The 15935-nt window shown below is 40.6% G+C and overlaps 1 protein-coding gene and 1 pseudogene across 4 annotated transcripts in view; one reads left to right on the top strand and one right to left on the bottom strand.

Annotated features, from left to right (window-relative positions):
• The window catches only part of ARSB (arylsulfatase B), a 194663-nt gene that overhangs the window by 94515 nt on the left and 84213 nt on the right, over positions 1-15935 (bottom strand). For all 3 annotated transcript variants that reach the window (XM_082620315.1, XM_082620316.1, XM_082620314.1), the window contains exon 5: positions 10646-10889. In XM_082620315.1, coding sequence (XP_082476441.1) covers positions 10646-10889 — 244 coding nt within the window. The remainder of the gene's footprint in view (positions 1-10645; positions 10890-15935) is intronic.
• LOC309804949 (large ribosomal subunit protein eL15-like) lies at positions 14258-15173 on the top strand (annotated as a pseudogene). Its single transcript has one exon. The product of its transcript is annotated as a large ribosomal subunit protein eL15-like (transcript).

Raw genomic sequence — 15935 nt, 5'->3', positions numbered from 1 at the left:
AAAACTCATCTACTGAAATAAAATATTTTCTGATTGGATCACAAAGAAAAACCTAATATTACACCTAATAACTACAAAATACACATTCTTTTCAAGACTACATGGCATAGACTCCAAGAAAGTGGACCAAGTCTCAAATTTAAAAGGATTTTTATTTTATTTTATTTTATTTTTTTTTTTAATTTAATTTTATTTTATTTTTTTGCTTTATAACAAATTTAATCAGTTATACATATACATATGTTTCCATATCCCCTCCCTTTTGGGGATATGGAAACATATGTATATGTATAACTGATTAAATTTGTTATAAAGCAAAAAAATAAAATAAAATTAAATTAAAAAAAAATCCTTTTAAATTGAAATAATAAAAAGTATGTCCTCTGACAACAACAGGATTAAACTAGAAATCAATAATCTAACAGAGAAAACCTGAAATATTTGGAAGATAAACAACACACTTTTAAACACATGGGTCAAAGAAGAAGTCACCATTTGCACCATTTCCACCATTATTCTTAACAATAATTTTGACATAAATTCTACCTTGTCAGATATACCAAGATTGTAATCTCAGCTCTCTCTGTGTTTGCAGGTAAACTTGGTACACTTTGCTGTAAAGGTACTTACTACAAGACAATAAAGTGGTGTCTATAGAATCATAAGGAGAAAGGATTTGACAAGAATTCTTTGTCAAATTATTATTTTTGTTTGAAGGTAATAGAAAGATATTCTTCCATATACAAAGATTTTTTAAAAAACCTTATCATTTATGTGCCTCTATGAAAATTAAAGTATTAACCAACTGATCAAAAGATTAATTAAAATTAGGAACTGAGAATGTGAAAGTTAAGGAGTATTTGTAATATAAAAAGTAATTAACATATAGATCAATATACATACTTTCTCTATATGTGATTACAAAGTTGAATGCAGAAGAAAAACTCTTTAGAAGAGTTATAAGATTTACAATATTATATTTCAGAAAGCTGGGTCTATGATCCCAGATTGAATTAAAAAGCACTTGAAAGTAGAAAATAAACAGGAAAATATTGATCAAAAAAGTAAAGGCACAATAGGGCTTCCCTGGTGGCGCAGTGGTTGAGAGTCCGGCTGCCGATGTAGGGGACACGGGTTCGTGCCCCAGTCCGGGAAGATCCCACATGCCACGGAGTGGCTGGGCCCGTGAGCCATGGCCGCTGAGCCTGCGCGTCCAGAGCCTGTGCTCTGCAATGGGAGAGGCCACAACAGTGAGAGGCCCGTGTACTGCAAAAAAAATAAAATAAAATAAATAAAAAGTAAAGGCACAATAAAATTTTCTTTGGGTATTTCTGCTTCCGGGCAAGATGGAGTAACAGGCAGACTGGATTTACCCTCCTACCTAAAACAACCTAAAGAGAAACAGACAGAATATATGAAACAACAGTTTTCAAAAGATGAGATATCAGGCAAAGGACAGTGATCCCTGAGTGACAGGAAACAAAGGAGGTGAGTCTTATCATTGCCTTAGCTTACTACCTTGAGAATAATAATATTCTAAGCCCTGGTACAGGGATGGGGAACTGAGGCATAAGCCAATGGACTCCCTGATTTGAGAGCTGAGGGCCCAGGGAGACCCAGGGAGCTAGAGTTGATAGGATAGAGTACCAGAGAAGAGAAAGTTGCACAGAAAGAGAACCCTGGAGATTTGCAGAGAGCCCCCTCCGAATATTTAGCTGAGCACTGATAAGATGTATGTGAGAGAACTACCCAAAACTAGGGAAAGAACCATCTGAAAGGATTAAAGGGACCAGTGCCCAACATTCACATGGAGTTGGGAAAAACAGTATCTGTTCCCATCAGCCAGATTGGAAAAACTTAAAATTCACAGGGCACTTGGTAGATTACTAGGGAGGTTTTGACTCAGCAGTGAAGAATAGGTAGCCCTAGACTGGATACTGCTCTGGACCTGCTTAATAAATCATAAATGCAATACCCAGAAGGCTCAAAGTGTTCTCAACTAATTTAATTTCATCTCAGAACAAAGCAAGAAGATTCATAACAGTAAATAAATATCCAAGAAAGTAAATTGTACAATGTCTGGCATCAAATCAAAGATTAAAAGTCATGGAAACGTGACCCATAATGAGGTAACCATTCAATCACAACCAACCCAGAACTGACACAGATGTTGGAATTATCAGAGGACATTAAAACTGTTATTATAAACTATATTCTGTATATTTAGAATGTTGGATATAAAAAAGATATAAAAGATCCAAATTGGACTTCTACAAGTGAAAACCTAGAACATGTGAGATGAAAAACATACTGGATGGAGGCAAAACATTCTTGGACATAAATCATAGCAGTATTTTCTTAGCTCAGTCTCCCAAGGCAAAAAGGAATAAAAGCAAAAATAAACAAATGGGACCTAATCAAACTTAAAAGCAAAGGAAATCGTCAACAAAATGAAAAGACAATCTGCAGAATGGGAGAAAATATTTGTACATGATGCAACTGATGAGGGGTTAATATCCAAAATATAAAAACAGCTCATACAACTCAATATCAAAAAAACAAACAAACTAATCAAAAAATGGGCAGAATGGGCTTCCCTGGTGGCACAGTGGTTGTGAGTCCGCCTGCCGATGCAGGGGACACGGGTTCGTGTCCCGGTCTGGGAAGATCTCACATGCCGCGGAGTGGCTGGGCCCGTGGGCCATGGCCGCTGAGCCTGCGCGTCTGGAGCCTGTGCTCCGCAACGGGAGAGGCCACAACAGTGAGAGGCCCGTGTATCACAAAAAAAAAAAAAAAAAAAAAAAAATGGGCAGAAGACCTAAATAGACATTTCTCCAAAGAAGACAGATGGCCAATAGGAACATGAAAAGATGTTCAACATTGCTAATTATTAGAGAAATGCAAATAAAAACACAATGAGGTATCACCTCACACTGGTCAGAATGGTTAACATGAAAAAGTCTACTAATAATAAATGGTGGTTCCCCTTTCTGGGAACCCTCTTACACTGTTGGTGGGAAAGTAAACTGGTGCAGCCACTGTGGAAAACAATATGGAGGTTCCTTAAAAAACTAAAAGTAGAGCTACCATATGATTCAGCAATCTCACTCCTGGGCATATATGCTGAAAAGGTAAAAACTCTAATTCAAAAAGATACATGCAGCCCAATGTTCATAGCAGCACTATTCATAGTAGCCAAGACATGGAAACAATCCAAGTGGCCATCGACAGATGATTGGTTTAAGAAGATGTGGTATATGTATACAATGGAATATTACTCAGCTGTAAAAAAGAATGAGTAATGCCATTTGCAGCAATATGGATGGACCTAGAGAATATCATACTAAGTGAAGTAAGTCAGACAGAGAAAGACAAATATTATGTGATATTGCTTATATATGGATTCTAAAAAATAATACAAATGAATTTATATACAAAACAGAAACAGACTCAGAGACGTGGAAAACAAATTTATGGTTACCAAAGGGAAGGGAGGGGGGCAAGGGATAAATTAGGAGTATGGGATTAACAGATACAAACTACATAAAACAGATAAGCAACAAGGATTTACTGCATAACCCAGGGAAATATATTCAATATCTTGTAATAACCTATAATGGAAAATAATCTGAAAAAATATGAATATGTAACTGAATCACTTTGCTGTACACCAGAAACACAATATTGTAAGTCAAGTGTATTTTAATTTAAATAAATAAGTGATTATTATAAGTTCTGAATATTTTCAATTGCATGATTTATAAGATTATTGATGACTAGTACAAGATTCACAAATATTAAGCTAATAACTTGCATTCAAATATTTTAAATATACAAAATTCATGAATCCTTTAAAAAAACTATACATCAAAGGACATTCATTAGAATGAAAAGGCAATCTACAGAATGGGAGAAAATATTTGCTTAAAAACTAAAAATAGGTTCCTTAAAAAACTAAAAATAGAACTACCATATGACCTAGCAATCCCACTACTGGGCATATACCCTGAGAAAACCATAATTCAAAAAGAGTCATGTACCAAAATGTTCATTGCAGCTCTATTTACAATAGCCAGGACATGGAAGCAACCTAAGTGTTCATCAACAGATGAATGGATAAAGAAGATGTGGTACATATATATAATGGAATATTACTCAGCCATAAAAAGAAACAAAATTGAGTTATTTGTAGTGAGGTGGATGGACCTAGAGTCTGTCATACAGAGTGAAGTAAGTCAGAAAGAGAAAAACAAATACCGTATGCTAACACATATATATGGAATCTAAGAAGAAAAAGAAAAAAGAAAAATAAAAAGGTCATGAAGAACCTAGGGGCAAGATGGGAATAAAGACACAGACCTACTAGAGAATGGACTTGAGGATACGGGGAGGGGGAAGGGTGAGCTGGGACAAAGTGAGAGAGTGGCATGGACATATATACACTACCAAACGTAAAATAGATAGCTAGTGGGAAGCAGCCGCATAGCACAGGGAGATCAGCTCGGTACTTTGTGACCACCTAGAGGGGTGGGATAGGGAGGGTGGGAGGGAGGGAGATGCAAGAGGGAAGAGATATGGGGACATATGTATATGTATAACTGATTCACTTTGTTATACAGCAGAAACTAACATACCATTGTAAAGCAATTTTACTCCAATAAAGATGTTAAAAAAAAAAAGAAAAGAAAAAAAATGCATGAAGGACTCAAGTAGATATTTCTCCAAAGAAGATACACAAATGGCCTGTGAACACATGAAAAGATGCTCAACATCACGAAATACAAGGGAAATGCAAATCAAAACCACAATGAGGTATCACTTCACATCCATTAGAATGGCTACTATGAATTTTTTTTTAAAGGGAAGGAAAGAATCAGTGCTGCTGAGGATGAAGAGAAACTGGAACTCTTACACATTGTTGGTGAGAATATAAAATGGTACAGCCACTATGCAAAACAGTACAGCAGTTCTTCAAAAAATTAGAAATAGAATTACCATATGATGCAGCAATTCCACTTCTAGGTATATAACTAAAAGAATACGCAAGAGGGAAGGGATATGGGAACAGATGTATATGTATAACTGATTCACTTTGTTATAAAGCAGAAACTAATAATAAAAAAAAAAGAATAGAAAGCAGGGTCTCAAAGAGAGTTTTGTACACCTATGTTCATAGCAGCATTATTCACAATAGTCAAAGGTGGAAACAACACAACTGTCCAACAATGGATGAATGGATAAACAAAATGTGGTATACACATAAATGGAATATTAATCAGCCTTAAAAAAGGAAGGAGGGCCTCCCTGGTGGCGCAGTGGTTGAGAGTCCGCCTGCCGATGCAGGGGATACGGGTTCGTGCCCCGGTCTGGGAGGATCCCATATGCCGCGGAGCGGCTGGGCCCGTGAGCCATGGCCGCTGGGCCTGCGCATCCGGAGCCTGTGCTCCGCAACGGGGGAGGCCACAACAGTGAGAGGCCCGCATACCGCAAAAAAAAAAAAAAAAAAAAAAGGAAGGAAATTCTGATACATGCTACATGAATGAACGTTGAGGTTACTATGGTAAATGAAATAAGCCAGTCACAAAAAGACAAATACTGTAGGATTTCACTTGTATGAGGTATCTGCAGTAGTCAAATTTATAGGGACAGAAAGTAGAAGGGTGGTTGTCAGGGGCTGGGGGGAGGGGGAAGTAGAGAACTGTTGTTTAATAAATATAGAGTTTTAGTTCTGCAAGATATAAAAGTTTCTGGAGATTAGTTATACAACAATGTGAATACACTTAACACTACTGAACTGTACACTTAAAAATGGCTAAGATAGTAAATTTTGTTATGTGTATTTTATCACATTTAAAAATAGATTTAAAAAAGAAAAATATACTGGATGGAATTAATAGAACATTAGAAATTGAGAAAAAAATTAATAATCTTGAAGGCATACTAACAGAATTTATCCAAAATGAAATACGTAGAGAAAAAATAATTAAGAAAAAAAACCCAACAACGAAAAGAACATCAGCAAGCAGAGGGCAACTTTAAGTGTCCAGGTGAGAAGACTAAATATCTCCATTCTTCCCAAATTAATTTTCATGGTTAATCTCATTTAATTTTTAAGAAGCTTTTCTTGTAATGAAATAATTCCAGAGTTCATCAGAAAAAATTAAAAAGTGGGACTTGTCAAGAAAATTTTGTAAAGGAAATACAATGGGGAGGTGAATAGCTATTTCTGCCAGGTATTTAAATATACTCTAAAAGGTATGTTTACAACAGATTACAGATTACAACAGTGAGGTGCTAACACAAGAACAGCTAAGTCAGTGGACTAAAATACATGGCACCAAGACAGATCATAGCACTAATAAGAACTTAGAACATAAAGTGGTACTAAAAATCAGTGAAAAAGGAAATATTCAATAATAATAATAATGAAATTATTATTCAATAATAATTACTCAAAAATCAGGCTGGGTTGTCTTGGTAATATTTGAAATAAAGCATCATTTTAGTTCAAAGGTTCTTAAACTTTGGCTCATTAAGAATTATACTTCAGGGCTTCCCTGGTGGCGCAGTGGTTGAGAGTCTGCCTGCCGATGCAGGGGACATGGGTTCGTGCTCCGGTCCAGAAAGATCCCACATGCCGTGGAGCAGCTGGGCCCGTGAGCCATGGCTACTGAGCCTGCGCGTCCGGAGCCTGTGCTCCGCAACGGGAGAGGCCACAACAGTGAGAGGCCCGCGTACAGCAAAAAAAAAAAAAAGAATTATACTTCATTGGGCTTCACAGTATTTGTGAAAATGGGGTGAAAAGTGACTTATCTTTCCTTCAAAATTCCTCTTGAAACTGAAACCATAGGTGGGGAAAGTCTTTATAGTTTCATACTAAATTTTTAAGATATTTCACATCATCAGGTAATATTTGATTGTCACCACTGTCATGTTTTTTAATTAATTAATTAATTAATTTATTTATTAATTTTTGGCTGTGTTGGGTCTTCGTTGCTGTACCTGGGCTTTCTCTAGTTGCGGCAAGCGGGGGCTACTCTTCGTTGCGGTGCGTGGGCTTCTCATTGTGGTGGCTTCACTTTTTGCGGGGCACAGGCTCTAGGCATGCGAGCTTCAGTAGTTGTGGCACACAAGCTCAGTAGTTGTGGCTCGCGGGCTTTAGAGCGCAGGCTCAGTAGTTGTGGTGCATGGGTTTAGTTGTTCCACGGCATGTGGGATCTTTCTGGACCAGGGCTTGAACCCGTGTGCCCTGCACTGGCAGGCGGATTTTTAACCACTGTGCCACCAGGGAAGTCCCCACTGTGATGTTATAACATCTAGAAGAGTTTCCCATTGATTAGAAAGGAAAAACATTCCTACCATTATGATTAGGGGTTCTGCTTTGGTTATATAAATTTAATGAAATATAAAGTAAGTTTAAAAATCCTTCGAAGTGTCTTGAAACAACCTATAGGCTGCTTATCAAGTTGAAAAGCAGAGAAACCATACAGAGTCAGAAAGAACTTGGAGAAGCCATGTTCCCTAGAATTGACAAACATGTTCTGTGGCTTCGAACAGATGAAAAGCTGAAGCAGTCAAGGAACTCAGACTGCAAAGAATGTCACCCACTCCAGATGGCTATTTCTTCTAAAATTTAATATTTTGGAGCAGACCTAAGAGGAATTGATAACTACACAACTGGTGAAACGGATGCTCTTAGCATAGCCGACTCTGTTACTGCCATTACTGGCATTCCTACTTCACGAGACCTTTTTGAAATTTTCAGAAACTACCATCATCTTGAAAATGGTATTTCCAAGTAAATATCTTACTGAAAAGAAGGTCGAGAACTCTGAGCATAGACTGAGAAGCTCTGACATTTGGCTCTCCATTTGTTTCTACTGCTTTGGAAGAGAAGCTCCTGACGTCAATGCGACTGGTTGCTTTCTGCATCGGCCGGCATGGGTGCCAAATGCTCTGCCACTGGTACTGAATGAATGCTTGCCTAGTGTTGTGAGAAGCATCAATTTCATCGGGACAGTGGGGGCTGAATCGTTGCTTTCAGGATCTTTTATCAGGAAAATGGAGCAGAATGAGAGCAGGTCTTCACTTACTAAACAGAAATTTGCTGAATTTCCAGAGGAAAGTCTTGAAATGCTTGATTAGACATTGGGCAGAAAGTTTACTTTTTTCAAATAGAAAAGGAAAGCCACTCTCTCATGGTTTCACGTACTTGGACAATAGTTTTGGTTGTAATATTCTAGTTACAGCCCTGCAGTCAACATTATGTCTGCTGATGAAGGACGCAGAGCTCCTGTTCTATTCAAGATGGGTCACTAGGAGTTCAGCATGCCTCTGACACTGAGGAAAGACCTTCTGCAATCTGGAGTCAAGGGTGGCAAAACTTCTTCTAATTCCTCAGCACGCAGAAGCAAGTATGTGCCAAACTCCTAAACGTTACTTCTGACGAAGATAATTTTAAGATTGAAATGTGGGTTTATAGTCCAAAATTGGTGATATGGATGAACATCAATGACTTGCACTTTGCCAAAGATCAGAACCTCAGTGAATCTGGGAACAGAGGAAATTATTCAAAATAAATTCAACTGTTTCTCAACTCAAGCCTACCCTCATTTGGCCAAGTATGCCACGATAGCTCCATTTGTTCATGTGTGCTTTTATTTATTTATTTATTTTTGCGGTACGTGGGCCTCTCACTGCTGTGGCCTCTCCCATTGTGGAGCACAGGCTCCAGACGCGCAGGCTCAGCAGCCATGGCTCACGGGCCCAGCCGCTCCGCGGCATGTGGGATCTTCCCGGACCAGGGCACGAACCCATGTCCCCTGCATCGGCAGGCGGACTCTCAACCACTGTGCCACCAGGGAAGCCCACTCATGTGTACTTTTATAAGCCACAATAAGCCAAGTGTGCTTTTTTTTTTTTGCCACCAAAATGAAACAAAACAAAAAAATCAAAACTGATTGGATGGCAAGCCTGACACATATGTTATCATATCAAAACACTCAAAACTTTCTCCTGCTTCTGTAAGTCAAACTTCAACAGCCTTCATGGTGGAAGTTGGTGATAAGGTGAAGTTCAAGTTTTGCTTTGCTTGGAAATTTTTATTTCCTTTTTATCATAAAGTAGGTATTAATTTTTGCATTAAAAATGAGTGCGAGGCAAAGGTTTTCAAAGAATGTCATATTTTTCTATGTGTACATAGAAAAGAATGTGTAATCAGTATCTAACATCATAAAAGTAAATTCTATCTAAATTATTGTACATATGCTTAGGTACTTTTTTTGGTAACCTCATAGCTTTCAGAGTCTCAAGGAGCTCTGTGATTCAAAAATCTGAGAAAAACCCCATTCCTCTGATTTAGATATTGACCTCACGTAACAAAAAAAATCATTTCACAACAGTTCAAGAATTACATGGCAGAAAATCAAACCACAACACTTAGAAGAAAATATAAATGGTTAGCAGATTTCAAGCTGAGAAAAAAGCTTTCTGAAGAAAAAAGAGAAAAATAATAAATAAATAAATATGGCCATTCTCTAGTTCAATTATTTAATTTCACTTATATCTAAGGGGAAAATCCAAACTGTAAACAGAGGAGGTCATTTTCCCGTGGTCACTAGGGGACCAGTCAATCAGCCACTACCCCTTGCTGTAACACCCAACAGAGGTTTAAAACTATTACACTAGACATTGTCACTCCATCAGTAGAAACAATACCTCCAGTATATGTATATTTATATTTGTTTATCAATTGGATATATGTACTAATCTACTAATATATCTTATAAAATATATACTTTTAAAAAGATGAGATAAAATTAACTACAAATACAAGTTCTAAAGTTTTCTTTAGAAAACACACCCTTGCAGGTGTGTACACCTCCCCATTTTGGGGGCCACTGTTCAGCATGGCGGTGGCTAAACAGGAAGGCCCTGCCACCATTTCCAAAGCTGAGTCTGCATTCTGCTCCCCAGATTGTGTACCTCCTTCACATCTGCCAGCTCTCAGTATCACAACACACTGTTTTACTGCCTTCCTAGTGCAGATCATTATGGGACGTCATCTACTTATTTATGGGTTTACTTGTTTATTCCTACCCCCCGCCCCCCCAACTCCCCAACTAGAATAGAAGCTCCATGAGAGCCAGGATGGTGCCTGTCTTGTTCATTCCTAGTTTCTCCACACCTAGAACAGGGCTTGGTACATAGTAGGTGCTCATTAGAGACTTATTGTGCAATAAGGGTATACAGCTGCTCCTCCACTCAAATTCCAGCTCTTCCCCCTGCTTGGTCCTCCATTCTCCTGGCAGGCAACAGGGCAGGTCCCCTGACCCTCTGCAGGAAGCAAACAATACCCTATCCTACTGCTTAGCACAGCTTCCACTTTAAAGACCTCTCATGGAGGGTGAGCCACTGAGGACGATCTTGCTCCTCATAGAAAACACAGGCCCCCAATCTCAAATCCAGAACTTAAAAATATATACATATATAATTACAGTATTTCTAAAGGCAGTTCTTCTTCTTTTTTAATCATCTATTTGCAAGCTGAACTATCATATTCATGCAAAAGCGATCCTTCTCAATCAAGTCAAGCTGTTCTTACAGCTTCTGTCCTGGGAGGGAAAAGAGACAGGTGGGCAGGTACCTGATGGTTTTCCACACATCGAAGCCATCCAGAGGCTTGGTGCCCTCTGTGCTGCCCCCTGCCAGCTTCACCAGGGTCGGCAGCCAGTCGGAAATGTGGATGAGCTCCCGGTTCTTCACGCCCCTCCGTTTCAGCAAGGGGCCGGCTACAAAGCCCACCCCTCGCACGCCTCCTTCCCACAGGCTCCACTTTCTTCCTCGAAGGGGCCAGTTATTGCCCCCTGCCAGTGTCTGCCCACCGTTATCTGAAACACAATTAGGTCATGGCATGAGGACAAGGCTAACTATTAGATACATTTAAGAACAGAAGACTTGGATGCATGTTATTATTAAATGGTGCTTAGGAACTAAGAAAGAAGATTCCTCTTTCCCCTCTCCCATAGCAGCTACCCTCCTCCCACCCAGAACAACCCTCCATCCCACAGACATAACCAGGGCTCAGCACAGCACATGTCTGACACTAGACCTTTAAATCCTCCATGGAGAGGGCCACTGAAAAACAAGGAAGGCCCCTGAGGGGAACTGCTTGGGATAGAGCCCTGTGCTGAGCAACGACTAGGATTCAAATGCATGCATGCAACTTTGTGTAACACAGGAGAGTGAACCCAGGTAGGTGGGGCCCCTCCCCGTACATGAAAAGACACCTCTGAATAAGTTTCGCTTAGGAACCTAAGGCTCCTAATTAGTGGGGATAGCGAACCTTTTAATTTTCTTCCTGGAGAATTTTTCTAACATTTAAACTGGTAACAGAATTAACATTTGACTCCCTGGTGATCTGAACTCTTAAGTGTGAAAGTTGAAGACTTCGCCAGTGGGTTAAATGTCTCTGTACACAGAACAGTTGGATGGAAAAAATAATTGCAAGAAAAATTCCTCCCTTCTTGACGGGATGGCAGGACAAAGCTTCATCGTATACTGTATACCAGGGAAGAGAAGGTTTCTCTCCCAAGACAGCCAAGGGAATGGAGGACATTGGGGAAGCCAGAGAAGATACAAAAGTGACTTCAGTATCTTACCAGCTGGGTGCGGCTCAGAGTTAGAAATTAAGTTGGACTGTAGAAAGTAAAAAGTCATATTTCTTACATACTGAGGTTGTAGAATCATATTATCTCTAAAAGTACTCATACACTTAGGTGACTTTAGAGATATGTTTTAAATATCACTTATTTGCATGTGCATTACACTCTGATTAAATGTTTTCTAAAAGCCACTGTTATCCAAATCAACCACAGGAGGGCAGTATGACAGATGTGCTCTATAGAACGTTATGTATAAAGAAATCTGACACAGAAATCAAGCTCTATCAAAGCCAAAGGATGCTCATGGAAGGAAGAAGAACCAGTATTTGTTAAGCACCCACTCTGCACCAGGCACCCTTTTAATTTCACATTATCACAGACTCTGGAGTCTGACAGACCTGGAATTGAAGCATGATGCCAGCCACTCACTAGGTGTGTGACCCAGGGCAATACACTGCCTCAGTTTCTCGTCTTTAATGTAGCGATAATAATTCCTACCTCATTCATGTATTATGGTGAGAATTAAGTGACATCATTTATAATAATGGTTTGGGGCTGGGTACCTGGCACAATCTAAGTGCACAATAAATGGTAGCTAATATTTATAACAATACAAATAGTCTAGTATTATAACTATTTTGTCATGAGAGAGAGACTTGAAAATGCCAAACAGCTAATAAGTGGCAAAGCTAGGATTCAAACAATGTCTGTGTGACTCCCAGGCTCCTCCTGCCCCCAGAGTGCCCTGCTCCTGAGGTCCCTGGTATAGAGTGAGTTTTATATCTATATAAAACTTTACTTCTCTATGAAAAACATAAGCATGGTCAATCTCAGCTAAGTTTACACTCTTCCCATGATACAGCAGGAGAGCTATCTCAAGGTGATGATAATTCCCTTACGAGGAGCCTCTGTTGCTGGTGGGTAAGAAATTCAAGGCTCTACTGTCAAGGAGGCTTCTGATCAAGCCCTTAACACATCAGGTCTTCAGTTCTTCTCTGTGCTTCATGAGGGGGAGAAGGAAGGGTCTTGAGCTACATTAGAGGAAGGTAACAGTTCTTCAACACAGGTGGGTGACAATGACATTATTTGCTATCAGACAAGAACCTTTTCTTAAACCTCACATCTCTTCTTGACAAAGCAAACGGTCACCCAAGCCAGTTTATTAAATACACATTCTATTTCACACGAGCAGACCTGCACGCTCAAAACAGGGGGCACCATCTTTAGACAAAGGGAATTCCTCACACTCCACTGAGTATCAGTCACCAATAACCACTGTATCAAAACTTAAAAGAAGGTGCTGTTCATGTGATACAAAAATACACTGCAAAGAAGTGTTTACACTCTACCTGTGAAGTCAAGAATGGCCAAGACAGCACTATCATTCCCCTGTGCTGTCTGGATTGCTATAAATGATACTGGCTCAGGGCTTGTAGAAGAGGCCTCTTGTCTCCATTTTTTATAGATAACACTCCTTTGAAATATTAGATAATGTCTCTTTCAGCTCCACCTATTTGTTAGTGCTCATTACAGAAAGGGTGGATGATGAAGATGGTAGAAACAAGAGTGGAGGTGATGGGGAGAAGCGTGGGGTGGGTCTGGAATCTGATCTTAGGCCCTTGAGGTATGACTCAGGAAGGAAAATACTCTGGGCTGTAACGAGAATTTGGCCACGGCTGCTACCGTAGGAGCTGGAAAGTGTTTCCACATCTTATTTGGGAGGTGCCGAAGCAGTGCGTGTGACTGTTTTTGCATTAGCTTCTGTGATGTTTTTCCCATTAGCCATGATAAGCGATTCTATCGTCTGTTATCGATGTGGCTTCCTCCATCATTTTTTTGAGAGCACTCCAGGGAGAAAGCACTGTTAATTGACACACCTGCAACTCATTCTCTTGGGCCCCCAGTCACAAAGCCAACTGCAGAGTCCACTGCATGAAGAGGACAATTCAGCTTTGCCAGGGACCTGGCCAGGCGGCACTAGCTGATGGTCTCCACTTATCAGCAAAAATCCACAGACTTAGGCCTTTGAGAAACAGGGTGCTGTCCATTGGTTCTAGTGCATTTGCCAGGTATTTCAAGGAGTTGGACATAAAACTGATCAGAGTAACAGTAAGAATAAAATCAGCTCATTTGAAACAAGGTAGAGAAGGGGGCTTCCAATACCGTTCACTTAAGTCTGACATAAAGTTCAAAAAGACAATGGAACCACCACCATTTCAAACACGTTTCTTTTCATTTTCTCTCCTAATTTTCCTTTGGGCAAAAGTTAATTTTTGTTCTTGTTAAGAATTAATTTTCAAGAGAAAATTTTCAGGTTTCATTTCCTGGCTGACTTATGAAAAAACTTCCAAATCAAAATAAGATGAGGGCCTCCCTGGTGGCGCAGTGGTTGAGAGTCCGCCTGCCGATGCAGGGGATGCGGGTTCGTGCCCCGGTCTGGGAGGATCCCATATGCCGCGGAGCGGCTGGGCCCGTGAGCCATGGCCGCTGGGCCTGCGCGTCCGGAGCCTGTGCTCCGCAACGGGAGAGGCCACAACAGTGAGAGGCCCGCATACCGCAAAAAGAAAAAAAAAAAAAAAAAAAAAAAAAAAAAAAAAAAAGATGACTCGCCTTTCTGTCTGGAGGCAGCCATCGGGTGAGCCGAGATGCACGCTTACAAGTACCTCCAGGAGCTATGGAGGAGGAAGCAGTCGGATGCGATGCGCTTTTGCTCAGGGTGCGCTGCCGGCAGTACCGCCAGCTCTCGGCGCTGCTCCGGGCGCCCCGCCCCACCCGGCCCAACAAGGCACGCAGGCTGGGCTACAAGGCCAAACAAGGTTATGCCATATGTCGGATTCATGTGCACCACGGTGGCCGCAAACGCCCAGTTCCTAAGGGTGCCACCTACAGCATGCCTGTCCACTATGGTGTCAACCAGCTCATTTGCTCAGAGCCTTCAGTCTGTTGCTGAGGAGCGAGCTGGACGCCACTGTGGAGCCCTGAGGGTCCTGAATTCTTACTGGGTTGGTGAAGATTCTACATACAAATTTTTTGAGGTTATCCTCATTGATACATTCCATAAAGCTATCAGAAGACACCCTGACACCCAGTGGATCACCAAACCAGTCCACAAGCACAGGGAGATGCTGGGGCTGACGTCTGCAGGCAGGAAGAACCGCGGCCTTGGCAAGGGCCACAAGTTCCACGACACGATCAGTGGTTCTCGCTGCGCAGCCTTGAGAAGGCGCAATACTCTCCAGTTCCACCGCTACCGCTAATATAAGTAATGCTTGTAAAATTCTTACCTAATAAACAGTTTAGGACATCCATGTCTGCTTAAAAGTGTTTTTTAATGTCTGTTAAAACTAGTTGTGTGCAGATTATTCACTGAATGCATTGTCAAATTCTGAAAGTTAAAGTGCAATAATGTTTGAAGACTTTACGTGATGGTGTACCTTGTTTCTAATAAGGGAAATGCCTTTGTTTTTTGCTTTATTAGGGAGTTGATATGTCTGTGTTTAAAATGCTGTTTGGGGGACTCCCTGGTGGTGCAGTGGTTAAGGATCCACCTGCCAATGCATGGGTTCGAGCCCTGGTCCGGGAAGATCCCACATGCCACGGAGCAGCTAAGCCTGTGCACCACAACTACTGAGCCTGAGCTCTAGAGCCTGCGAACCACAACTACTGAGCCCGCGTGCCACAACCACTGAGCCCGCACGCCTAGAGCCAGTGCTCTGTAACAAGAGAAGCCACCGCAGTGAGAAGCCCACGCACCGCAACGAGGAGTAGCCCGCGCTCACCGCAACTAGAGAAAGCCCACGTGCAGCAATGAGGACCCAACGCAGCCAAGAAAATAAAATAAATAAATTTTTAAAAATGCCATTTGGTACAATAGGTATAAAATTCTGTAAAAGAGGAGTGCAGAAATGAGCCATGTAGATTTGTTGGTGCATGTGATGAAATCTACAGCTTTACTGGGGTAATACAATGCTCTGCTGGTTTCCTCTAAAGTGGCTGTTCTATGGAGTTTGGCAAGGACAAACTTTAAATTGGGTTTTCCTTGGAAATGTGAAGGATGTCGTGATCCTTTATCATGATCATATGCAGGAAAATAATGAAAGTTGACTAGGGCCCACATTTTTAGACTTAATCTACCATTCCATTTATGTAACTGCTGCTTCCAAAAGGCGAAAAGTAAAGGAATGCCACCATTTTTTAAGAGAATTGAATAAAACTCTTGCAAGATGTTTCTCTTACAAATTGAAACAAATCCTGGTTAACCTAAATTAAATG

The sequence above is a fragment of the Mesoplodon mirus genome (assembly GCF_964341445.2).
Source record: "Mesoplodon mirus genome assembly, chromosome: 5".
In the NCBI taxonomy this organism is placed as follows: domain Eukaryota; kingdom Metazoa; phylum Chordata; class Mammalia; order Artiodactyla; family Ziphiidae; genus Mesoplodon; species Mesoplodon mirus.
The sequence above is the reverse complement of the archived record's forward strand: the minus strand, read 5'-3'. Positions and strand labels throughout refer to the sequence as shown.